Source organism: Rhinatrema bivittatum, chromosome 3 (assembly GCF_901001135.1).
Source record: "Rhinatrema bivittatum chromosome 3, aRhiBiv1.1, whole genome shotgun sequence".
Classification (NCBI taxonomy): domain Eukaryota; kingdom Metazoa; phylum Chordata; class Amphibia; order Gymnophiona; family Rhinatrematidae; genus Rhinatrema; species Rhinatrema bivittatum.
The window spans coordinates 447,736,905-447,762,393 of record NC_042617.1 but is presented as its reverse complement, the minus strand read 5'-3'; the positions used below and the strand labels follow the sequence as shown (position 1 = coordinate 447,762,393).

Below are 25,489 nucleotides of genomic sequence, written 5' to 3'. Positions count from 1 at the left end.
ATTTCTGAAAATGCAGCCCTGGAGATTCTGGATTTCAGTCTCCTACCGAAGAGCCTAAATGTATCCTCCAGAACTCCCCTATGTCATTTGTATCCACATGTTCCACGACAGTCTGCTCCTCCCCAACACTCTTTAAAATTTTATCTAGTATTCCCTCTCGATTGAAAAATGTTCTTGATAATAAGGAATCGCATGTAATCACCTCTTCCCCAGTGGCTGTGGAATAGTGGTAATTAATCTGATGCTGAATTCAATATGTATAATACCTCCTGTACAAATGCCATATCCTAGATATTTTGAAAATGATTCCTGAGGTTGTGATTGGACCCCAAGTTGGGGACTTGATGTGCAGAAGTTCTGTATATTTTTTTTATCTATTCCTATTTTCTTTTCTGTTATTATCTATTCTGCTTGCAAATTCAAGGAATTATTCTTAGAAAAGTAATGTATAAATATGCATAAATAAGATTTTATTTTTATTTTTTATCTAGGTGAATGGTGTGTGAGGTCTGCTACCTTCGTACCAGATAGGCAAGTTACCAAGCAATACTCATGCCCTCCTTCAAACCACCTATCTACATTCCTAATGATCAACTCACCCCAAGGTGATGGTCTCCTTCCAGATGACCTTGCTCATCCAAAGCAGTACAGGAGTTGCTTGACTGTAATTGAGACTGCACTGCTATATCCCTGAAAGTCTTCTCTGTCTGCTTCAGGTCTGCCACTCTGACCTCTGGAGATTGAACTTGTTCTTAGAGAGCCAGGAGCTCTTTGCATTGAATGCACACATACATCTTACCAATAGATAGATAGTTATGTATGTGACACTCATTACAAAAGACTAGATAACTCCCAACTTGCTGCTGTTGCTCTGTCTGCATCTTAATTTTATTGAGTTGCTAAAGTTTTAAAAGCTGATTAAAGAGTAGATATGTCTCTCAATTTAAGGATTTTTGAATTATTTGTTTGGTGTCTTTTAAATCTAAGGTTTTTAAATTGATAATTAGATAACTTATGTTAGATTGTAAATGACTAGCAACTAGAGATGAGCTTCATTTTTCTGGCTCGGGTCGGTTTTCGTTCGGGCGCTTCGTGGGAAAACTCGTTTTCCCACGGATCGTTTTTTGCCAAAAATGAAACTGGAACCCGAACCCAGAACTGGAAAAATGAATTAAAAAAAACCCAAAACACGAATCGGGAAAAAAAAGCGAATTGGGAAAAAAAACTCCACCCCAACCCTTAAATTTAACTTTTTTACACCCCCCCACCATCCTGATCCCTCCCCAAGACTTACTAAAAGTCCCTAGAGGTCCAGTGGGGTCCCGCGAGTGATCTCTCCCTCCATGCCATCGGGCTGTCAGGCCTGCTATGACTCAAAATGGCGCCGATAGCTTTGCCCTTACGATGTCACAGGAGCTACCAGTGCCATTGGTCAGCCCCTGTCACATGGTAGGAGCACAAGATGGCGCCGGCCATCCATTGCTCCTTTTGCTCCTTTTGGCAAGTTTTGGGGAGGGATCGGGATGGTGGGGGGGGTGTAAGAAAGTAAAATTTAAGGGTTGGGGTGGGTTGTTTTTTTTAAATAAATGTGCCCCTCCCCCCGCACTAACCCGAAAAATGAATTCTCCCCGAAGCTCGGGGAAAATCCGTTTCGTGGTTCAGGTCCTCCTGAACCACAACGAATTAGGCAATTTCGTTGAAATTGCCTAATTCGTAATAAACGAATGCACATCTCTACTAGCAACAACACTAAATTTAGTCAAATCACTAAAATCAGGATTAATTGTATGTTATTCTAAAGCACTAATCGACTTTTATTTGGAAGATTTCATACTATCTGGATGGGAGCGGGATTATCTATATAACAAAAAAAATGAGTGGAGTGGGTGGGAATCAAATTAGTGACTATTTGACCAGGAACCAATATTCTCACCTTTTCAGATCAAGTAAGTGACCTTTGCAAACTCACAATTCTAATACTTTCAAACAAATACTAAGCTTTACTAACTCAGAAAATGTATCGAAAGTCTATTCTCTCTAAATGTATACAATTCTTAACACTTGCAACCAAATACTAGCCAATATATACAGCCAGTAGTAATTTAACTCTTTAAACCTTTTTTTTTTTTTTTTTAGAGATTTTAAACATTCCTTTCCAGCAAGTCCAACTTACCACCAGAAGATGAAGGTTCTGCAGTCAGCACGCCCCTCTGCTATATTAAGCAGTAGCAATTGCTTATTTGCAAAAGTTACTAATTGCTTTAGCTAGTTTAAACAAATTAACAGTTACATAACTGACAAGACAAAGTTTGTAATATTACACCTAGCCAATGGAAATGCAACTAAGAATTGGAGAAATTACTTACCTGATAATTTCGTTTTCCTTAGTGTAGACAGATGGACTCAGGACCAATGGGTATAGTGTATTCGTCATAGCAATTGGAGACGGATCAGATTTCAATCTGACGTCAGCCCCTAGTACATATACCCCTGCAGGAAGTGCAGCTCTTCAGTATTCTCCTCGAAAAGCATTGTGGATATATGTGTGACTGACTGATTTGATTAACTTGATTAATTTTATAACTTGGTTAAACTTTATAACTTGATTAACTTGGTAAATTTGATATGGTTGACTTGGCTATAGCTGGAAACTGCCAGGATACTCAACCGGAAAGCGTCGCCACCCGGATGGGTGGGTGTCCTAGGTGAATGAAAACATGGCTTACCCTCGAAACATTCGAAGATCCATGCGTAACGGCAGCCAAGGGTGGGATGCTGAGTCCATCTGTCTACACTAAGGAAAACAAAATTATCAGGTAAGTAATTTCTCCATTTCCTAGCGTGTAGCAGATGGACTCAGGACCAATGGAATATATAAAAGCTACTCCCGAAGCGGGTGGAAGGCTGTCCGTGACCCACTTAGTACTGCCCTTGCAAATGCCGTGTCCTCCCGAGCCTGAACATCCAGGCGGTAGAACCTGGAGAAGGTGTGGATGGAGGACCATGTCGCCGCCTTGCAAATCTCGGCGGGTGACAGCATTCTGGTTTCTGCCCAGGACACTGCCTGGGCTCTTGTAGAATGGGCCTTGACCTGTAGAGGCGGTGGCTTGCCTGCTTCTACATAGGCTGCCTTGATGACCTCCTTGATCCAGCGGGCTATGGTTGCCCGCGAGGCCATTTCCACTTGTCTCTTCCCGCTATGAAGGACGAACAGGTGGTCCGTTTTTCTTACGGGTTCCAACATTTCCAGGTATCTGGATAGGAGTCTGCCGATGTTGAGGTGGCGTAGACTACGAGCCTCTTCTGAATTCTTCAACCCATTCGGCGATGGTAGCGAGATGGTTTGGTTAAGATGGAAGTGTGACACCACTTTGGGAAGAAATGAAGGGACCGTGCGTAGGTGGATGGTTCCCAGGGTGAGTCTGAGGAACGGTTCATGGCAGGACAGTGCTTGTAGCTCCGAGATGCATCGGGCTGAACAAACTGCCAGTAGGAATGCTGTCTTTAATGTTAACAGGCGGAGTGACAGACCTCGGAGAGGCCGGAAGGAGTTTCCTGCTAGAAAATCCAAGACCAGGTTGAGATTCCAAAGAGGTACCGGCCACTTTAGTGGTGGGCGGATGTGTTTAACTCCTTTCAGGAAGCGTGAGATGTCCGGGTGAGAAGCAATGCTGTCGTCCTCGCTCTTGGAACCGTAGCTTGACAATGCGGCTACCTGTACCTTGTAGAGATGTGCAATCGTTTATCACGAATTAGGCAATTGCAACGAAATTGCCTAATTCGTCGTGGTTTGGGGACCCCGAAACCTGAAAAGGATTTTCCCCGAACTTCGGGGAAACTTCGTTTTTCAGGTTTGTGTGGGGAGATTGGCACTTTTTTTTTTTTTTAATTAAAAACCACCCCAAACATCAAGATTAAGTATAATACAACCACCCTCCGCCCATCCTGATCCCTCCCCAAGACTTACTAACATCCCTGGGGGTCCAGCGGGGTCCCGGGTTCCATTTGTCCCTCCGTGCCCGGTGTGCTACTGCAAGCCGTGCTCAAAATGGTGCTGAATAGCCTCTGAACTACTATGTCACAGGGGCTACCGGCGTCATTGGTCAGCCCCTGTCACATGGCCATCGGCGCCATCTTGTGCTCATACCATGTGACAGGGGCTGACCAATGGCGCCGGTAGCCCCTGTGGCATAGTATGGGCAAAGGCTATCGGCGCCATTTTGATTCCTGGCATCCGACGGCACGAGTGCAGGAGATCGCTCCTGGACCCCCGCTGGACCCCCAGGGACTTTTGGCCAGCTTGGGGGGGCCTCCTGACCCCCCCCCCCCCAAGGCTTGCCAATAATCCCTGGGGGTCCAGCGGGGGTCCGGGAGCGATTTCGTTGTTGGCTGCCAGGAATCAAAATGGCGCCGATAGCCTTTGCCCATACTATGTCACAGGGGCTACCGGCGCCATTGGTCAGCCCCTGTCACATGGTATGAGCACAAGATGGCGCCGATGGCCATGTGACAGGGGCTGACCAATGGCGCCGGTAGCCCCTGTGACATAGTAGTTCAGAGGCTATTCGGCACCATTTTGAGGAGCACGGCTTGCAGTAGCACACTGGGCACGGAGGGACAAATGGAACCCGGGACCCTGCTGGACCCCCAGGGATGTTAGTATGTCTTGGGGAGGGATCGGGATGGTGGGGGGGGTTGTATGTAATGTTTTAAAATGAATTTAAATGCTTGGGGTGGGTTTTTTTTTAGCTTCGTTTCCCGCTTCGTTTTTTGGGCCGGTTTCGGGTTTCCTCGTTTCGTTTTTCAAAAAAACTAAACGAGAAAACCCAAATTTTACCAGGAAGTATCCGAGTCAAAAAACGACCCGGTAGAAAAAACGAAGCACATCTCTAGTACCTTGATGGAGTTGAGGGACAGACCCTTCTGTGGCCCATTCTATAGGAATTCCAGGATCACAGGAACTTTAATTGAGCGTGGCATGATGTCGTGGTCCTCGCACCAGGCTTCGAATACTCTCCAGATCCTTATATACGTTAAAGAAGTGGAGAACTTGCGTGCTCGGAGTAGGGTGTCTATTACGGCCCCTGAGTACCCGCTCTTTCTCAGGCGAGCCCTCTGAATGGCCAGGGCATAAGAGAGAATTGAGCTGGATCCTTGTGGAGGATCGGTCCTTGTTGAAGCAGGTCTCTGTGTGGAGGCAGTGGCAGGGGGTTCCCTGCTAGTAGTCTTCTTATGTCTGCGTACCACGGTCTTCTTGGCCAGTCTGGGGCCACCAGAAGTACTAGTCCCCTGTGAAGCTGTATCTTGTGAATGATTGCGCCCAATAGGGGCCACGGTGGGAAGGCATATAATAGGGTCCCCTGTGGCCAGGTCTGTACCAGGGTGTCGATCTCCTGGGACTGAGGTTCCAGCCTGCGGCTGAAGTACCTGGGTTCTTGGGCGTTGGACCGGTTTGCCAGGAGGTCCATGTCTGGTGTCCCCCACCAGTTCACTATCATTTGGTACGCCATGGGCAACAGCTTCCATTCTCCTGGGTCTAGACTTTCTCTGCTGAGGTAGTCCGCCGTGATGTTGTCTTTCCTGGCGATGTGGGCGGCTGAGATCTCCTGGAGATTTACTTCCGCCCACGACATTAGGGGGTCGATTTCCAGAGACACCTGTTGACTTCTGGTTCCCCCCTGATGGTTGATGTAGGCCACTGTTGTGGCATTGTCCAACATTACTCTGACCGCTTTGCCTCGGAGCCTGTGAGCGAATCTTAGGCAGGCAAGTCTGACCGCCCTTGCTTCTAGGCAGTTGATGTTCCATCCCGACTCTTCTGCATTCCACTGCCCTTGGGCGGTTAACTCCTCGCAGTGTGCTCCCCATCTGCATAGGCTGGCGTCTGTGGTGAACAGGGTCCAGGTTGGTGACGATAGCCTCGTCCCCTGGTTCAGGTGGCTACCCTGCAGCCACCACCGTAACTGGGTCCGGACTCTGCCTGGGAGTGATAGACGGACGGTGTAGTTCCGGGACCGTGGATTCCATCGTGTCAGAAGTGAGTGCTGTAGGGGTCTCATGTGAGCTCGCGTCCATGGCACTACTTCCAAGGTGGATGCCATCAGACCGAGGACTTGTAGGTAATCTCAAGCTGTGGGGCGAGGTTCGCCCCACAGGGCTTGTAAGCGGTTCCTCAGTTTTGATCTTCTTGTGGAGGTAGGGCTGACCTTGTCCTCTTTGGTGTCGAATCAAACTCCTAGGTATTCTAGCGACTGTGTGGGTTGCAAACAACTCTTGTTTGTGTTGACCACCCATCCAAGACTCTCCAGTAGAGATTTGACTCTGTTGGTTGCTTGTTGACTTTCCTCTGGCGATTTTGCCCTGATCAGCCAATCGTCTAGGTAAGGGTGCATGAGGATTCCTTCCTTCCTCAGTGTTGCCGCCACCACCACTATGATCTTGGTGAACATCCGGGGTGCTGTGGCTAACCCGAAGGGTAGTGCCCGGAACTGGTAGTGACGGTCCAAGATTTTGAAGCGTAAGAAGCGCTGATGTTCTTGATGAATCGGGATGAGAAGGTAGGTCTCCGACAGATCCAGGGATGTGAAGAACTCTCCCGGTTGTATCGCCCTTATTACGGAGCGTAGGGTTTCCATGCAAAAGCGGGGGATCCTCAGGTGGCGGTTGACCAACTTGAGGTCCAATATGGGCCTGAATGTCCCCTCTTTCTTGGGGATGATAAAATAAATGGAATAATGCCCAGTATTTATTTCTTGTGGGGGCACTGGGGTTATGGCCTCGAGGGCCAGTAGTCTGGTCAGTGTAGTTTCCACTGCCACCCTCTTGGAGGGGTCGTGGCAGGGGGATTCCACGAACTTGTCCGGGGGTGTTTGTAGGAAATCCAGGTAGTACCGCTCTCGAATGATGGTTAGGACCCACTTGTCCGAAGTTATCTCAACCCATCTGTGGTAGAATAGGGCTAGTCTGCCCTCTATGGCTTCTTCCCTTTTATGGGTCGGCTGAATCTCATTGTGGGGTACGGCTGGACCCTGGACCCGAGCTGGTTCCCCTCTTGTTGTGCTTGTTCCGAAAGGACTGGTTCCTGCCCATAGGGAGGGGCACTTTGTAGTTGTTTCTGTATGGATTGAAACGATGTGAACTTCTGCCCCTGGAAGATTGGGGGAAGGGTCGCTGGTTTTTCTTATTCCTGTCCGGTAGTCGCGGTAACGGGGACTCGCCCCACTTGTTAGCCAGTTTCTCTAGTTCGCTGCCAAACAGAAGGGATCCTTTGAAGGGCATCCTCGTGAGACGCGTTTTGGAAGATGCGTCGGCCGACCAGTTTCGGAGCCAGAGTTGTCTCCTGGCAGCCACAGCTGATGACACTCCTCTGGCCGCTGTGCGCACCAGGTTGGAAGCAGTGTCTGCAAGGAATGATACTGCTGGTTCCATGGCCTCCCCAGGGGTGTTGTTCCTGGTCTGAGATAGGCAGGCACGTGTCACTATGGTGCAGCAGGCCGCTATTTGTAGAGACATAGCAGCGACGTCAAAGGACTGTTTAAGGATGGATTCCAGACGCCGGTCCTGAGCATTTTTGAGCGCTGCTGCTCCCTCCACTGGGATAGTAGTGCGCTTCAAGATCGCACAGACCATGGCATCCACTTTTGGGCATGTCAGAAGGTCCTTGGCCACCGGGTCCAGGGGGTACATGGCTGTCATAGCTTGTCCCCCTTTGAATGTGGACTCTGGAGCACTCCATTCCAGGTCTATTATTTGCTGGGCGGCTTGTAAGAGAGGGAAGTGGCGAGAAGTTTGGCGGAGTCCCTCTAGCAGGGGGGTTCGCTTTAGGCTCCCCCGAAGTGCCTGCGTCTGGGATAGCGAGCTCCTTCAGACTGTGGGTGACCAGGTCTGGGAGCTCGTCCTTGGTGAAGAAGCATCTCATGGTTCGGTGAGGTTCTGTCCCCGGGGGGAGCTCTCCTTCCTCTAGGGGTTCTGTTTCCTCTTCAGAGTTGTCCGTGTCCCCATAGGTGGGGCTTCTGGGCGATGGAAACATTTGTCTAGGCCTAGAGAGCCCTGTGGCATAAGGGTCTTATGGTGGAGACTGTGGCTGTCTAGCTGGAGGCTCCGTCTGCATATGGACGAAGGTGTGTAGACCTTTGAAGAATTCCACCCACAAGATAGACGCTGGGTCAAAGCTAAGGGGTGCTGAGTCCCTGGGGGTTCCGCATGAGGGGGTGTCCCGCTGGTATTTGCTAGGTCCGGGTCCTGGGTGGGACTGGCCCTGGCCTGGATCTCCCAGGACCTCCTCGCACTGGGCACACAGGGCATTGTCCTCTTCGCTTTGTGTGGCTCTGATATGGCATGCTGGGCAGAGGCCTTGGGCCTTGAGCTCCATTCCTGGTGGTGCCATGGATATCGGTGCATAAATCCTTCTTTTTATGCGCTCCGGTGCATCTAAGATATGCGTGCGGGTTGTGCGCGTAGATGTGCGTCTAAGTCGCAGATATGCGTTCAGTCATATAGGCGCGTGAAGTGGGTATAACTTATGCGCGCGGCCCTTGTGCGTGTAACTTTATGTGCACATGTATTTTTGTGCGCCTAGCCAGTCTTGTGCGCCCGGATCAAGACAGCGGACAGGGTGGCGAATATGGTCAATATGGCGACGGCAACCACGCGGGCAATATGGCGATCACTTTGGAGGGTCTCCAAGTGGGAGGACCCTTGAAACTACTGGGGCCTGGCCCTGCTAAGGCGGATCAACCCGGTGGCACAGGTCCCAGCCGGCTACCTGTGCGACTCCTCGGAGACCGGAGTCTATGCTTAAGATTTCTACCTTACCTTGTCTTCGGCGCTTCCCGGTTTCATCCCGGGCGGTCTCTGGCTGCGGGGGGAGAGGGCAAATATCTTCACCGCCTCGCTCGAGGGTGCACCCGCTGCCTCTCAGCCACGCCCGAGATCAGGGGCTAGGTCCTCGCCGCGATTCGGCCGCTGAACCAAGGCTTACTTCCGAGGGACCAAGGAAATCACCTCGGGAATTCTCAACTGGGGGAGGGACCAGAGGGTATCACCGCAGGAGAGCGGAGCTCGTCTTCAATGGTAAGTTTTCTTCCGAATTTGGGTTTTCTCCGTTGAATTTTGTTCTAACGCTGTGAGAGCGTGCAGATAATCCCTAACTGCTACGGAGACAGAAAATACTGAAGAGCTGCACTTCCTGCAGGGGTATATGTACTAGGGGCTGACGTCAGATTGATTCTGATCCGTCTCCAACTGCTATGACGAGTACACTATACCCATTGATCCTGAGTCCATCTGCTACACGCTAGGAAAGAAACTGTTTGCCAGCTGAGATAGTGAACATCCATCAACATTAATTCATACCCCGCCTTTCCAGTAAAAATACTGCTTCAAAGTGGCTAACAGCAAATTCAGTTCAATAAACATTATAAACAGTGGCACATATAAAATACCATGCAATCAAATACAAATTAATTTAAAAAAAAAACAACAAACATTTCCTCACCACTCACAAAGGGGCAAACCAGTGGTTCCAAATAGCGGTGTAAAGCCACTTTGTCTTTTCTCAAGATCATAAAAATTTGCACTTTGGCGAGTTTATTCTCCACATAAGTGACTCTTAAGAAAGATTCTCGTGGTACAACAGAACATGTGCCCAACTACTTGAAACTCTTGGTTTGGGAACAATAGTAAATAGTAAAGTGGTGGGTAAATACTGTTTATAAGCACAAGTCATCACTTGCAGTTCGAATGTGCAGACCAATCAAATAACACCGAACCTCAAGGATTAGCTCGAGGAAGTGCTGAGATATCTGTAAGCCTGCAGATCTCCAGGTCCTACACATAAGAAAATGCCATACTGGGTCAGACCAAGGGTCCATCAAGCCCAGCATCCTGTTTCCAACAGTGGACAATCCAGGCCATAAGAACCTGGCAATTACCCAAACACTAAGGGGTACATTTTATAAAACTACGCGCACGCGTATTTTTGTTCGCACACCAGGCGCAAACAAAAGTACGCCGGATTTCAATAGATATGTGCGTAGCCGCACGTATCTGTTAAAATCCGGGGTCGGCGCGCGCAAGGCTGCCCAAAATCGGCAGCCTGCGCACGCCAAGCTGCACAGCCTGCCTCCGTTCCCTCCAAGGCTGCTACGAAATCGGTGCAGCCTCGGAGGGAACATTTCTACCAGCCCCTCGCACCTTCCCCTCTCTTCCCCTACCTAACCCACCCCCCCTGGCCCTATCTAACCCCCCCCCCCCTACATTTGTTGCACAAGTTACACCGGCCTGAGGCCGCCGACGTGCCATAGTCCGGTCCGGGCGCTGGTCCAGAGGCCGCGGCCACGGCCACGTAATGCCCCTGATGATGCACCGGCCGCGACACGCCCCCCGACACCCCCCCGATTACGCGCCAGCCGCGACACGACCTGACACGCCCCCCCCCCCCCAGGAAAGTCCCGGGACTTACGTGCGTCCCGGGGCTTTGCGCGTGCCGGCAGCCTATGCAAGATAGGCTCGGCGCACGCAGGGGGGGTTTGGGGTATGTTTTCGGGGGTTACGCGCGTAACCCTTTGAAAATCTACCCCTAAGTCTATTCCATGCCACTGTTGCTAGTAATAGCAGTGGCTATTTTCTAAGTCAACTTAATTAATAGCAGGTAATGGACTTCTCCAAGAACTTATCCAGTCATTTTTTAAACACAGCTACACTAACTGCACTAACCACATCCTCTGGCAATAAATTCCAGAGTTTAATTGTGCGATGAGTGAAAAAGAACTTTCTCAGATTAGTTTTAAATGTGCCCCATGCTAACTTCATGGAATGTCCCCTAGTCCTTCTATTATCCGAAAGAGTAAATAACCGATTCACATTTACACGTTCTAGATCTCTCAAGATTTTAAATGCCTCTATCATATCCTCCTCAGCCATCTCTTCTCCAAGCTGAACAGTCCTAACCTCTATAGTCTTTCCTCATAGGGGAGCTGTTCCATCCCCTGTATCATTTTGGTTGCCCTTCTCTGTACCTTCTTCATCGCAACTATATCTTTTTTCAGATGGGGCAACCAGAATTGTACACAGAATTCAAGGTGCTGTCTCACAATGGAGCGATACAGAGGCGTTATGACATTTTCCGTTTTATTCACCATTCCTTTTCTAATAATTCCCAACATTCTGTTTGCTATTTTGACAGCCGCAGCACATTGAACCGACGATTTCAATATATTATCCACTATCATGCCTAGATCTCTTTCTTGGGTGGTAGCACCTAATATGGAACCTAACATTGTGTAACTATAGCATGGGTTATTTTTCCCCATATGCATCACCTTGCACTTATCCACATTAAATTTCATCTGCCATTTTGATGCCCAATTTTCCAGTCTCACAAGGTCTTCCTGCAATTTATCACAATCTGCTTGTGATTTAACTACCGTACTCTGAACAATTTTGTATCATCTGCAAATTTGATTACCTCACTCGTCGTATTTCTTTCCAGATCATTTATGAATATATTGAAAAGTAAGGGTTCAAATACAGATCCCTGAGGCACTCCACTGTTTACCCTTTTCCACTGAGAAAATTGCCCATTTAATCCTACTCTCTGTTTCCTGTCTTTTAGCCAGTTTGTAATCCATGAAAGGACATCGCCACCTATCCCATGACTTTTTACTTTTCCTAGAAGCCTCTCATGAGGAACTTTGTCAAATGCCTTCTGAAAATCCAAATACACTACATCTACCGGTTCACCATTATCTACATGTTTATTAACTCCTTCAAAAAAGTGAAGCAGATTTGTGAGGCAAGACTTGCCTTGGGTAAAGCCATGCTGACTTTGTTCCATTAAACCATGTCTTTCTATATGTTCTGTGATTTTGATATTTAGAATAATTTCCACTATTTTTCCTGGCACTGAATTCAGGCTAACTGCCTGTAGTTTACCGGATCACCCCTGGAGCCCTTTTTAAATATTGGGGTTAAATTAGCCATCCTCCAGTCTTCAGGCACAATGGATGATTTTAATGATAGGTTACAAATTTTTACTAATAGGTCTGAAATTTCATTTTTGGGTTCCTTCAGAACCCTGGGGTGTATACCATCCGGTCCAGGTTATTTACTACTCTTCATTTTGTCAATCAGGCCTACCACATCTTCTAGGTTCACTGTGATTTGGTTCAGTCCATCTGAATCATTACCCATGAAAACCTTCTCCGGTGTGGGTACCTCCCCAACATCCTCTTCAGTAAACACCGAAGCAAAGAAATAATTTAATCTTTCTGCGATGGCCTTATCTTCTCTAAGTGCCCCTTTAACTCCTCGATCATCTAACGGTCCAACTGACTCCCTCACAGGCTTTCTTCTTCGGATATATTTTAAAATGTTTTTACTATGAGTTTTTGCCTCTACGGCCAACTTCTTTTCAAATTCTCTCTTAGCCTGTCTTATCAATGTCTTACATTTAACTTGCCAACGCTTATGCATTATCCTATTTTCTTCTGTTGGATCCTTTTTCCAATTTTTGAATGAAGATCTTTTGGCTAAAATAGCTTCTTTCACCTCCCCTTTTAATTATGCCGATAATCATTTTGCCTTCTTTCCACCTTTCTTTATGTGTGGAATACATCTGGACTGTGCTTCTAGGATGGTATTTTTTAACAATGACCACGCCTCTTGCACACTTTTTACCTTTGTGGCTACTCCTTTCAGTTTTTTTCTAACTATTTTTACCATTTTATCAAAGTTTCCCTTTTGAAAGTTTAGCACGAGAGCCGTGGATTTGCTTACTGTCCCCCTTCCAGTCATTAATTCAAATTTGATCATATTATGATCACTATTGCCAAGCGGCCCCACCACTGTTACCTCTCTCACCAAATCCTGTGCTCCACTGAGAATTAGATCTAAAATTGTTCCCTCTCTTGTCGGTTCCAGAACCAATTGCTCCATAAAACTGTCATTTATTCCATCCAGGAACTTTATCTTTCTAGCATGTCCCGATGATACATTTACCCAGTGATGGTAATTGAAATCTCCCATAATTAGCGCACTACCAATTTGGTTAGCTTCCCTAATTTCTCTTAGCATTTCACTGTCCATCTCACCATCTTGACCAGGTGGACGGCAGTATACTCCTATCACTATAGTCTTCTCCAACACACAAGGGATTTCTACCCATAAAGATTCGATTGTGCATTTAGTCTTGTGCAGGATGTTTATCCTGTTGGACTCTATGCCATCCTGGACATAAAGCGCTACACCACCTCCCGGGTGCTCCTCTTTGTCATTGTGATATAATTTGTATCCCGGTATAGCACTGTCCCATTGGTTGTCCTCCTTCCACCATGTCTCTGAGATGCCACTTAAGTCTATGTCATTATTCACTACTATACAATCTAATTCTCCCATGACACAAGAGTGCTTAGAAGTGAGTATGATAAGGGCTTGTGTCAACTGAGTGTCTCTGATGGCTGGGGGTTAGATGTCAGCCTTGGTGATATGAATGCATATTGTACATGGAAGCAGTTTCTGCTTCCAGAACAGCACTACACTGCCTCGTACCTTATTGTTTAATTGAAAAGGTACAGGGCTCCTTCAGTATACAGCTGTTTGCTCCATGGCTGTGTTAATACTACATAGCTCCCTACAAGCTAAAATGTTCTTGGGTCTATGAAAACATTTTTTTCCAGAAGGAAATGTTAGCAAAAAATTAAAATAAAAAAAAACAACAAAAAAAAAAGTCATGTTTTCCACAAGAGCATCCAGTATATGTGCTTAGATTTTATCCTACTCTTCCTTGAGTACATCTTTCTCTGTTGAAACAAAATACCTGTTGAAATATATAATGAGGTATTCTAAGAAACTGCTTCCAATCATCCTCCTGTCAAGAATCACCACAACAGTGCATTGTAAGAAGGGAATCACTCTCATTTAGGGAAAGGGCATCCCCATATATTTGCTGGAAAAGTACCTGCCCATTGGATACAATGACCTCTGATCACTCAGTACAATTCAGGTGGTATCACAATAATCACAACAGAGGGTCACATTTATTTTCTAAGGTGCTTTTCCCACTAAAAAAAAATCCTCAGTCAGTTCTCCAAAAGGAAGAAAAGTCACCCCTCTCCCTGTTTTACGCCACCTCTTACCCCCTCAGAAGTTACACTCCCACAGAAAACATACATCAGGTAGAAAAATAAGCAAAGCGCAGAAGACAGGCTATAAAATGGTTAACCTAGACTCCATCATCTCCTGATAAGATCCCACCAGTTGTAAATCTCTTTGAGCAAACTGATTCTGCTTTCCTTACAAAAGATAAAGTTCAACAGGGTTTTTTTAAAAAAAACAAAAACAAAAGCTATCATAATCTATTACAGGATACAAATCAGTATTTTCTTATCCAAATTCTACTGTATTACCTCGAGTATTTCAGGCCCAAAAGCACAAAAGCTGAGGAAACTAGCTTAATATGAATGTTGGAACTGTTGTGCCATATGTTTGCGTTGCATTTAATCTATTGAAATATCTATGAGGTTTAGTTCCTACGTTTGCATGAGGCAGAATTCATGGGTGTTGACATTGGCGGGCTAGGGGAGGTTACGCTTTGTGGCTTTTCCCTGCTTGTTCGGGTAAATGAAGCTATCCACCTGGTGCAGGGTGTTTCTTTACAGACTTTTTAATATGTTCAATCATGTTCCTTTTGAATAATAATTCCTTCCAGGGTTTTCTTTTCTCTCTTTTACATAGTTAAATAGTTTTCATCCATTGTATGTACTCAACTGACATTAAATAAAACGCTTTGTTGAGTGAACCTCAAACAAATGTTTGTCAGTGTAGAAAACAAAAAATCCTTTGTGAAACCTTACATTGGCATGAAACCCTCCATCAGTACTTGAAGGAAATTGGAAATCAGAGAGGTGTTTCTGGACTTCTTTCCCCTGTTCCCGCCTCACTCTTGGACTCTTTCCTGTAACTGCTCGTCTCTTACAGTATGTGCACTGGCTGCATTTCCTGCCATTCACATTCCCATGCAGTCCTCCATCCATGGTAAGTGAATTCTATGACAGTGATAATGCCACAGTAGTCAAATGTGTCCTTCCCTTCAGCATTTAGTTTTTGCTGGGTACTGATGACTAGGGATGTGCATTTGTTTTTGCCGAATTGGAGAATTTCAAAGAAATTCTCCAATTCGGCATGTGTCGGAGGACCCGAATCCCGAGACGGATTTTCCCCAAACTTTGGGGAAAATTCGTTGTTCGGGTTAGCGTGGGGGGGAGGGGCACATTTATTAAAAAAAAAAAAAACCAACCCACCCCAACCCTTCAAATTTAGTTAATTACAACCCCCCCACCCTCCCGACCCCCCCAAAAGTTGCCTAAAGTCCCTGGTGGTCCAGCAAGGGTCCCGGGAGCGATCTCCCGCTCTCGGGCCGTCGGCTGCCAGTAAACAAAATGGTGCCGGTGTCCATTGCTCCTTCCATGTGACAGGGGCCGACCAATGGCACCGGTAGCCCCTCACATGGTAAGGGCAAAAGGCCACCGGCACCATTTTGTTTACTGGCAGCCGACGGCCCAAGAGCGGGAGATCGCTCCCGGGACCTCACCTCCTCAGCCCAGCCCCTGTTCCAACACCCCTCTCTCTCTGCTTGCTTCCTCCTTTATCCCTAGTTCTCCACTTTCACCCACCCCTCCTCCAGTCTATCATCCCCTCTGCCTGCTCTCTCCTCCGATCTATTGTCCCTCGCTCCCTCCTCTTATTCATTCTCTACCTCTTCCTTCTGCCTATTCCCCAACAACTGATACAGACACTCACATGGACGATAACTTTCAAACTACCTCTCCTTCCCCTCTTTCCCCCTCCTCTGCTGCATTCCTTTCCTAAGTAATTTCTATCTGTGGATTCCTCTCCCTTTCCTCCCTACTCTTCTGCTACTACTCTTCCCCATCTTCCTCTGCTATGCCTTCCCCCTCCTTCCTGCGGCTCTCCCTTCTTTCTTCAATCTTCCTCTCTGCTATTCTCCTTCTCTTCTGTCCTCTTACCCCCTTCCTCCTCTTTGCTTTTTCCCTTCTCGCTCCTTGATTTCCGTCCTTTTCTCTTCTCTGAACCAGCCTCCTCTTCCTTCTGTGCGCCAGGAGCAGTAACTTGAAAATATGACTGCTATCTCCTGCCTACACTTTGCTCAGGCGAACCAATCAGCTGCAGGAGATCAGCAGCCTGCTTTCAGTATTGCCAGACTGGGGTATTTCAAGCCCAGTTGGGCTACATTTTTCCCGTGGTGTGGGAAAACTTTATTTCTGCAGGTTGGGCTAGTTTTGGGCTGAGCAACTGAATGGCTGAGTACTACTACCAGCAATCTTCTACGTTAGGGGCCTATTTTTTTCTTTGCTGCAGGCAGCCTGGTCAGCAGTGCACTGTGTCAGCAGTCGCAGAATGATAACTCATTGGGTCAGCAGCCAATCAGAGGTAGCAGGAACAGCAGAAGGAGACTGCTCCTCTACCAGAATGCAGAAGCAGCTGCATGCAGTCAGGCAGGATAGTGTGCCTCTGTTTGCTCCACTGTGCTCATAAAAACATTTAGTTCTCTTAACAAATAATTGTAATTGTCTTTTCTTAACAAGAAAAACAAATTTAAATAAAACTAAAACCTGACAGGCAAGTAGATTTTTTATTTTTTTTTTACAGTTTGTTCTTTTGCTGCTATCACTTTGAAATGTTCTTGCAAGCAGTACTACTAAATATAACTGACTCAAGGCAGCAGGTTCTACACAGGGAAAATATGATGGAAATCAACTCTGTGTCAAGTCTAATTAAGCCTGCATACCATGAAAACAGACATCATTATGAGGTGGTCTGATTTATAGCTTTTATTTTTTCAAGGAGATTGGATTTCAAAAAATTGAGCAATAGATGTTAGAATTTAAAGGGTCAAAGTCCCCCCCCCCCCGCAAAGCCCAAAACTCCACAAGACAAATTGGTCTGAACAGGAGCTGTGCAACCAGATCATGCACCCTCCAGTAAAGAGAGTATGAAAGGTGTTAGACCACGAGAGATTTCTCTCAAAACTCACAATTTTATTTGCCTGCAAATACCTGAGATTTGTCCTTGTTATTGCACTTTTTCTTACCTGTAATTTTACTTTACTGTTATTTTGTAATTTTTTCCTCTCTTTTCTTTTCCTTTCATTATTATATATATATTACTTTGTCATGCCAAAAAAGTAATCGGAATCTGCTCGCTGCCTGATTGGTGCTGCTTCTGAAAAAACAGACCAGCCTGCCTGTCCATCTGTATCCCTGAACCTGCTGAAACTGCTGCCGCCGCTGAATGCTTCCTCAATCTTTGCCTCAAACGAGAAGCCGCTGACTTCAACACGTCCCACTTTTGAATCTCTGTAACCCGGTTGTGGCCTGGGAACCAGAGAGAGAGAGAGAAAGCTGAAGACCTTCATAGGAGGTAAGAGGTGAGACTAGGGGGGAGAGACTTTTTTTTTTCCCCTTGGTGGTAACTGAGGCAGAAGAGACAGAGTAGCATTGTGGGGTGGGTGGAGAACAAGGGGGGGGGAAGAAAAAGGGTTTTAAGCATCATGGGAATGAGGCAAAGAAGGGGGGGATCAAGTGGGGGGATACTAGTGTGGGGTAGAGGCAGAAAGAGGGAGTTGGTGGGAGAGAAGGGTGTGTGGCAGGAGGGAAGTAGGGGGTGAGGGGCAGAGAGAGGACTGAAAGGGAAGAGAGGAGTGTGGAACTGAGGAAGAGAAATGGGTTGAGGGCAGAGATAGTGGGTGTGGGATGAAAGAGTGGGAGGTAAAACGATGGGTTGGGGAGGTGGAGCAGAGGGCAGGGGGAGATTGTTCAGCACACTGTGCAGAGGAAAAAGTACTGGGAAGGGATATTGGTGGTGGTGGTGTTCTGTAGTTGGGGTGAGAGGTGGGGGGGGGGTTGTTATATTGGGACTATTGAGCCCCTATTGCTTTTTTGTTGCTTTCTCTCACTCTCCTTTCCTGTCTCTCTCTCACGCATTGTAAATACACTGTTTTTATGATTTAATACATCACAAATAAAATGATTACTGAAAATACCATTTATATTACCCTTTATTTCATTTATTGGAGACTAGACTACTTTTGGGCTTGGGTCTCCCTTTCCCTGGGTTAGTTGGGTTCATTTTGGGCTACAATGTCTCTTACTGTGGGCTACAAATCCTGTTTAAAATCTGCCAAAACTGTCTGCTCTGCCCCTGATCCCCATCAGTATGACAAACAAGGATTTTGGCTGTCTGGTGTTGTCTTGTGCAAATGCACTGAATGGCACCCCAGTCATGCTGGCCACAGAAACATTCAAGAAATTAAAAAAAAAAAAAAAAGGAGTTACCACTGCCTTGTAGAAAAAGCGAATCTAGCATTCTATAGTCAATACAATATATTCTCTTCTGAGAAATCACTGAGACAAGCAATTTCATCCAACTACACTCAAACCCTGGCCTAAGACAAAACATTAGACAGTCACCAGGAGACAAGTTACATAGTAAGAAACTTTTTTCTTCAATGTATGAATTGTTTTTTGTTTTTTTTTTAATATATGTAAATTAGTAGACAGATACATAAGAAAAGAAGCCATCTTATTTGTAAACATTCTGCAAAACAGCAGTCCCTACTACCAGTCCTGTTATTTTAGCTGATCATTTCATCTTGATTTTTTTCACCTACTTGCTTGAATAGTACTATGGATTTGGTGCCCAAGTAAACTTTCCTCCTAGCCAGTAAGATGCCTTATTTCTTCATACAAGAGGACAAACAAGCTAATTATCTTCAGATCAGGAGAAGCTCAAACACTCCCTTTTAGTGCTCATGCGGAAAGAAAAGCTAATTCATATGCTTCAGCACTCACCTTCGCTTCATCGTTGATGTCCCACGTGAAGGAAATAGCATTATAAGCAATCTCCTCAATGTTACTTATGGTGTTAAAGCTCTCTTTATAATCAGCTGTGAATTAAAAGAGAAAAACACACACACATACCTCTTAAAAACAGAAGTCTAAGTAATGTAACTGCAGTTTTCCTACAGGCTTTCAGGAGTTAAAAGAGCAAAAAACATTCCTGGGTGGATCTTTCACCACAGGAGGAGCATAGGTCATTAAAAAAGACTCAGCGAGGGAGAGAAACACAGGGAAAAGCCAGTGACATTAAACATGACAGGTTTCTGTGCCATGCCCTGTGGCGAGGAGGAGAAATGTCACACTGCCAGACGAGGAGAGAGAGAGAAAAGAGAGAGGTTGGCCTCTGGAAAGAAGGAGTTTAATAATCAACAATGATTTGTATGTATGGGTGATCTAAGTGGTTAGTGCTTAATCCTCTGTTCACAGAAGACCAAGAAGGTTGGGCCTGCTCATTCTGTAGCAAAGCCTTGAAGCAGGCCATGGCCTGCTGGCAGGTGAAAGTTTGCAGAAGTGTCTTTCTAACAACCCCAGAGCTAAGTTAGAATTATAGACCAATGCCTTAACCCCCCACTTCCTCCCCATATTTCCTTCTAGTCAGTAGCTGTTTTAATAAGATCTCCTGATAGGGCTGCATAGCTTACTGAAGCTAAGTTTGGAACTCCTCTCAAGACTTCCAATTAGCTCACTGTTAAGATTATATTGCAGCACTTTGCTGCACACTGCGATCCTCATCAGGTTTAGCAATTAAATATCACCAATTAGAGAGAAAAGGAGAGCTTCTCTTACCTATATCAATGCATCTTTGTTTGGCTGTGTGCTGCCGTGAATGCCAGTACTTCCAATGCCGCAGCTGATCGTCTCGGCTTTTGTCTTCGGCAAATACAACCATGATGACACTCTATAAACCCCACCCACACACACACATACACACACAAAAAAAAAACCCCAAAAACTAGTAAAAATCAAAACAAAATCAAAAGACTGAGAACCTCAAAATTTTTTAGATTACAAAGATCATTATCATTACTTTATTTCAAGGATAAATATTGAGCGTATATTGGACCTAAGCAGTTGCCTTTGTTCTTTTCCAACAGATACAGGAATGTTTACTTATTTCGTTTCTTTAAAAAAAAAAACCTCCTCAAAACTACCCCCAGTGGCTTACCCTCACTTTGCTGATAGGATGATGGATTCCCTTGTTGCTGCTTACTTCCTTCAGTGCAATTGGGTAAAACTGACCCTTATTTAGATACGTCATTGTGCTATCGCCTGGCTTCTGTCGAAGGGATTTCGATGCTTCTAAGGTATATTCAAAGTTGTTCCTGGAGAATGAGAATAACACTGGTCATATTTCTACACAGATACTCCTTATTGATGCAGCTCCCGAGTCCACACATTGCAGATAAGCATGCTGTGAAAAAAGTGTTGGTCTGGCGCCATTTCTGACAATGCTCCCCCTTTCAGGAAAATGATCTATAACGCGTGCACATTGCTCAGCTAGATCTTCTCACATAACTGGCAGGCAAGACTGAAACCTGGAAAGTATTTACTATCCACCTATTGATAGTAAAGAAAAAAAAAGTGAATGCCAAAAAATAATTGGATGGAATTGATTCATTCTTAAATTAAGGGCCTTATTTATTTATTTATTTATTTATTTTGTATACCGACATTCGATCGAGATATCACATCGGTTTCCAGATAACAGGTTGAATAGGGCGAGAACTGCCCTATTTTTACATTATAACAAGATAACAGTTAAATTAATTTAAACAATAAAATAAAATACTATAAGAAACATTGCAACAGTAGTATATATAAATGTGAGTATAGAGTTGTGGCATATAGCCTATTTAAAAAATGTACAATATGTCTTGGGTACGGGTAGAGAGGGGACAAGGATATGGGAGGAAGGGAGGGAGGGAGGGAAATGTGGGGGGGGGTGGTGAAGGGGGAATGGGGTGTTAAGCGTTAGTGCAGTGTGGTAGTCAAGTGGGTAGGCTTTCAAGAACATGTATTTTAGTCTGGTGGGGTTCAGGAGGGAACGCTTTTAAGAACAGCCATGTTTTGAGCTGTTTTTTAAAGACTTGTGGTGAGGGTTCGTTTCTGAGATGTGTGGGGAGGGAGTTCCACAGTGTAGGGCCAGCTATTGTAATGGCTCGTTTGCGTGTTGCATTGAGGTGGGCATTTTTGAGGTTTGGTATGGAGAGGAGACCTGAGTTGGTGGATCTAAGAGATCTTTGTGTGATGTATGGTTGGATGGTGTTTAGCCAGACCATTTTGTTGTTGTTTATTTTTTTGTGTATAAGGGTGAGGGTTTTATACTGGATTCTCTGTGTGATGGGCAGCCAGTGGAGGTCTTTGAGGGTGGGTGTGATGTGGGAGGATTTTTTGTGGTTGGTGATAATTCTGGCAGCGGCGTTTTGTAGGACTTGTAGGGGCTTGATATGGGTATCTGGTATTCCAAGGAGGAGGGAGTTGCAGTAGTCGAGTTTTGAGAAAATAATTGATTGAAGTACTGTTCGGAAATCATGGGGTTGGAGGAGGGGTTTGAGTTTAAGTGTTTGTAGTTTGAAAAATCCATCTTTGATTGTATTGGAGATGTGTCGTTTAAAGTTGAGTTGGCTGTCGATAGTTACTCCTAGGTTTTTTGTGGATGGTGTGAGTGAGGTTCTTGGTATGATTGGCATCCCCGTGTTGTTTGAGCTTCCTGAGTTGTTTGAAGGGGTGCTCTCGAGGGGGGAGGAGGGACGGTCTTCCTGGATGTGAATGATTTCTGTTTTGGCTTGGTTGAGGCAGAGTGATAGTTGGGATAGCAGTTGTGATAGTTTTGAACTGAGTTTGTTCCATCTTTCCAAGGTGAGTTCAATGGATTTGGTTATGGGGAGTAGAATTTGTATGTCGTCTGCGTAAACGAAGTAGGTGAGGTTGGCATCAGAGAGGTATTTGCATAGAGGGAGGAGGTAGATATTGAAGAGGGTCGAAGATAGAGAAGAACCTTGAGGGACGCCGTGGTTGAGGGGCACTTGTGAGGATTCAGATGAGTTTGTCTTGACAATGAAGGATCTGTTAGTGAGGTATGATTTGAACCAATTGAGTGTAGTGTCTTGAAGACCGATTTCTTTAAGCCTGTTGAGGAGTGTTCTGTGGTTGATGGTGTCAAAGGCGGCTGATATATCGAGGAGTATCAGAAGAAATGTTTTTCCACTGTCACGGCCTCTCAGAATGGTGTCGGTGAGAGCGAGAAGGAGAGTCTCTGTGCTGTAGAATTTTCTGAAGCCATGCTGTGTTGGGTGGAGAAAATTGTGGGCATCAAGGTGGTCTGTAAGTTGATTGTTTACAGTTTTCTCGATGATTTTTGCTAGGAATGGGAGGTTGGAGACTGGTCTGTAGTTTGCAGGATCTGATTTGTCGAGTTGTGGTTTTTTGATGATTGGTTTGATGATGGCATTTTTGAGTTTGTCAGGGAAGATTCCTTGCTCAAGTGATAGGTTGATGATTTGTGTTATAGGTTTGACAATACTCTCTTTGATGAGTTTTAGGGTTTTGATGGGGATGGAGTCTACGGGGTGGGAAGCTGGGTTGGTTTTTTTGATGATGGGTTCAATTTCTGTAGATGCAACTGGTGTGAATTGGGTCCAAGTGTGGATGGGTGGATGGATGTTCGTTGATTCGTTGTGGGATGGGGGAATCTTGGCAATGATGTTGTCGACTTTGTCCTTGAAAAATTGTGCTAGTATGTCACTGGAGATGCTGTTGGAGTTTGGCGTTGAGTCGTTCTGGATAGGGTTGGTGAGTTCTTTGACGTAAGAGAAGAGGGTCCTCGGGTTAAATTGGTATTCATGAATTCTTGTTGTGTAGAAATTGCGCTTTGCTGTGTTGAGGTCGGCTGTATAGTTGTGTAGTAGGGTTCTGTATTTGTCTTTTAGGTTTGGTGTAGGAGTTCGTCTCCATTGTTTTTCGGTTTGTCTCAGTGTTCGTTTTGATGTTTTCAGTTCAGGGGTGTACCAAGGAGCATTTTGTTTAGTAGATGGTCTGATTTCCTTTTTTATTGTGGGGCATAAAGTATTGGCTATGTCAGCATTGATGGAAATCCAGGAGTTTGTGGCTGAGTTGGCATCATGTAGGTCAATTGTTTTTAGTGCTTCGGGTAGCAGCTCTGCAAGATCTTCACTGGAGCATGGTTTAGTGTATTCGATGAAGCAGGGGTCTGTTTTTACTGTGGACGATTGATGTTGAAGTTTGGCTTGTATGAGGTAGTGGTCGGACCATGGAGTCGGGGTTGTAGTGGGTGGTTCAGTTGTAGATATTTTATTGTTAATGAAGATTAAATCAAGGGTGTGCCCAGATTTCTGAGTGGGGGAGTTAATGATTTGGGAGAATCCGAGGGCAGTCATGGTGGATAGGAGCAGTTCGCAGGTGGGAGATGGTGGGTGGGTATCAATATGTAGATTGAAGTCTCCTAGTATGATGGCTGGTTCTTGTAGGCTGATGAGTGTTGTGATGGCTTCGACCAGGGGGGAGAGGTTGTGCTGTAGGCATCCAGGTGGGGCGTAGAGGAGAAGTATTTGTAGATGTTTTGATTTGAATAGGTTGGTCTCGAATGGGGGGGGTAAGTTAAGGGGGGTAAGAGGAGAATTTAAATTTTTTGTGTGCAAGGAATAGTAGTCCACCTCCCTTTCTTTTGTTTCTAGGTATGGAGAATATGTTGTAAGTGTTTCGGGGCAGTTGATTGAGTAGGACTGTGTCAGTGTGTTTGAGCCAGGATTCCGTTATACAGAATATGTCTGGTTGGTAGTCTGAGAGCAGGTCGTGAATGATTGGGATTTTTTTGGTGATGGACTGTGCATTGATGAGGAGGAGAGTTATGAGGGTGAGAGTGTTAAAGGATATTTTAGGGTTTGAGTGGATTTTGGTGAGGCGTCTGGTGGAGGGATGTGATTTGGGAGGGAGGTGCTGGATGTAGCGGTGGGGTAGTTTGGGAATGCGTTGGATTGGATCCATTGTGTGTGTATTTGTTGTGTGAGGGAGCCTGTTTGATTGCTGCGTGACTGTTTAATGATGTGGGACAGTTTGTAAGTAGAGGATTGCATAGAAGATTTCATGGGTTGAGTGTTGGAAGGAGGGAGTAGGATGGATTGGTTGTTTAGGGATGTGGGGGATTGTGGGGAGATCTATGAGTAATGAGTCACTTAACGAGGCGGGTGGTACAAAAAGGGGAGTGCACAAAGGGAGTGCACTAAGGAGCGCACAAAGGAGCAGGCTCCTTTGTTGTGCTCCTTAGGCGCGCGACGCTAGGCGCGCGGCGCCTGGGTGTCTCTCAATTTAAATTTAGAGTCTGATCAGGGCTGTCCCCTAATTGGCTGTACGTGTTCAGCATACCCCTCGGAGGCGGAAGACAGTCTGGAGGATGACGTCTGCGAGGTCTCTGACGTGTAGGTAAGGAGCTGACCAATCGGCTGCCGCTGCTGCGTCTGGGAGGGGGCGGAGTGGAAGGCCCGGCCGCGTGTCCGGTGCTGGAGCCCCGGAGGCGAGTGCTGGGCTTTGTTAGGGCCTTGCCCCGACGGGCTTGAGCGCCGGATGCGCAGGCCTAGCGGCGGACTCGATCGCCCACAGCGTGGAGAGGATCGCGGCAGAAGGACGCCGAGCCGGGCGTCTGGATTTAAAGCCCCTCTTACCTCTGACGTGGAGGTAAGGAGCTGACCAATCGGCTGCCGCTGCTGCGTCTGGGAGGGGGCGGAGTGGAAGGCCCGGCCGCGTGTCCGGTGCTGGAGCCCCGGAGGCGAGTGCTGGGCTTTGTTAGGGCCTTGCCCCGACGGGCTTGAGCGCCGGATGCGCAGGCCTAGCGGCGGACTCGATCGCCCACAGCGTGGAGAGGATCGCGGCAGAAGGACGCCGAGCCGGGCGTCTGGATTTAAAGCCCCTCTTACCTCTGACGTGGAGGTAAGGAGCTGACCAATCGGCTGCCGCTGCTGCGTCTGGGAGGGGGCGGAGTGGAAGGCCCGGCCGCGTGTCCGGTGCTGGAGCCCCGGAGGCGAGTGCTGGGCTTTGTTATTAAGTTTCTTAAATTTTTTACCTCCAATCTATGTCTGTGGGAAAAAAACTAAACTCGGCAGATCAGGCTCAAAGTATCTTTGTTCTCTCTCCAATTCATTGTCTCTATCTCTCTCTCTATCTCTCTGCTACTCCAGACCCCTACAAAGAGATCCCAGGGATTCCTGCTCTCTTGCATGTTGCTCTGTCTAATTCATTTCCATTTCTTGTAGAAATTAGTCCCTCTCTTCCACAGAAACTAAGCAGCATCCTACTTCAATGACAATCTCCATTTTCAGCAGGGGGGGGGGCCAGTAAGCTCCGTCCCTAGTTCCACCTCAGGTCCACCCCCCACTGTCAATTTCTTAGTTTAAGTTTACAGTTAATGTCATTCTTTCTTACGTACATTCTTTGCATAAATCATTAATTGGAATTATTTATTCCCAGATCTACCAACAAAATACTTGATGCTAGAAAACCGCCAGGGTCTTCTTTCTGCTTGCAGGCAGGGATGGCCTGCCCCCTGAGAAAAACAGCAT

At 46.2% G+C, this 25,489-nt stretch overlaps 1 protein-coding gene across 3 annotated transcripts in view; it reads right to left on the bottom strand.

The window, feature by feature from the left end:
* The window catches only part of GRHL1 (grainyhead like transcription factor 1), a 188,159-nt gene that overhangs the window by 104,409 nt on the left and 58,261 nt on the right, over positions 1-25,489 (bottom strand). For all 3 annotated transcript variants that reach the window (XM_029595854.1, XM_029595855.1, XM_029595857.1), the window contains exons 6-8: positions 20,083-20,239; positions 19,704-19,815; positions 18,870-18,964 (exon numbers count right to left, since the gene is read on the bottom strand). In XM_029595854.1, coding sequence (XP_029451714.1) covers positions 18,870-18,964; positions 19,704-19,815; positions 20,083-20,239 — 364 coding nt within the window. The remainder of the gene's footprint in view (positions 1-18,869; positions 18,965-19,703; positions 19,816-20,082; positions 20,240-25,489) is intronic.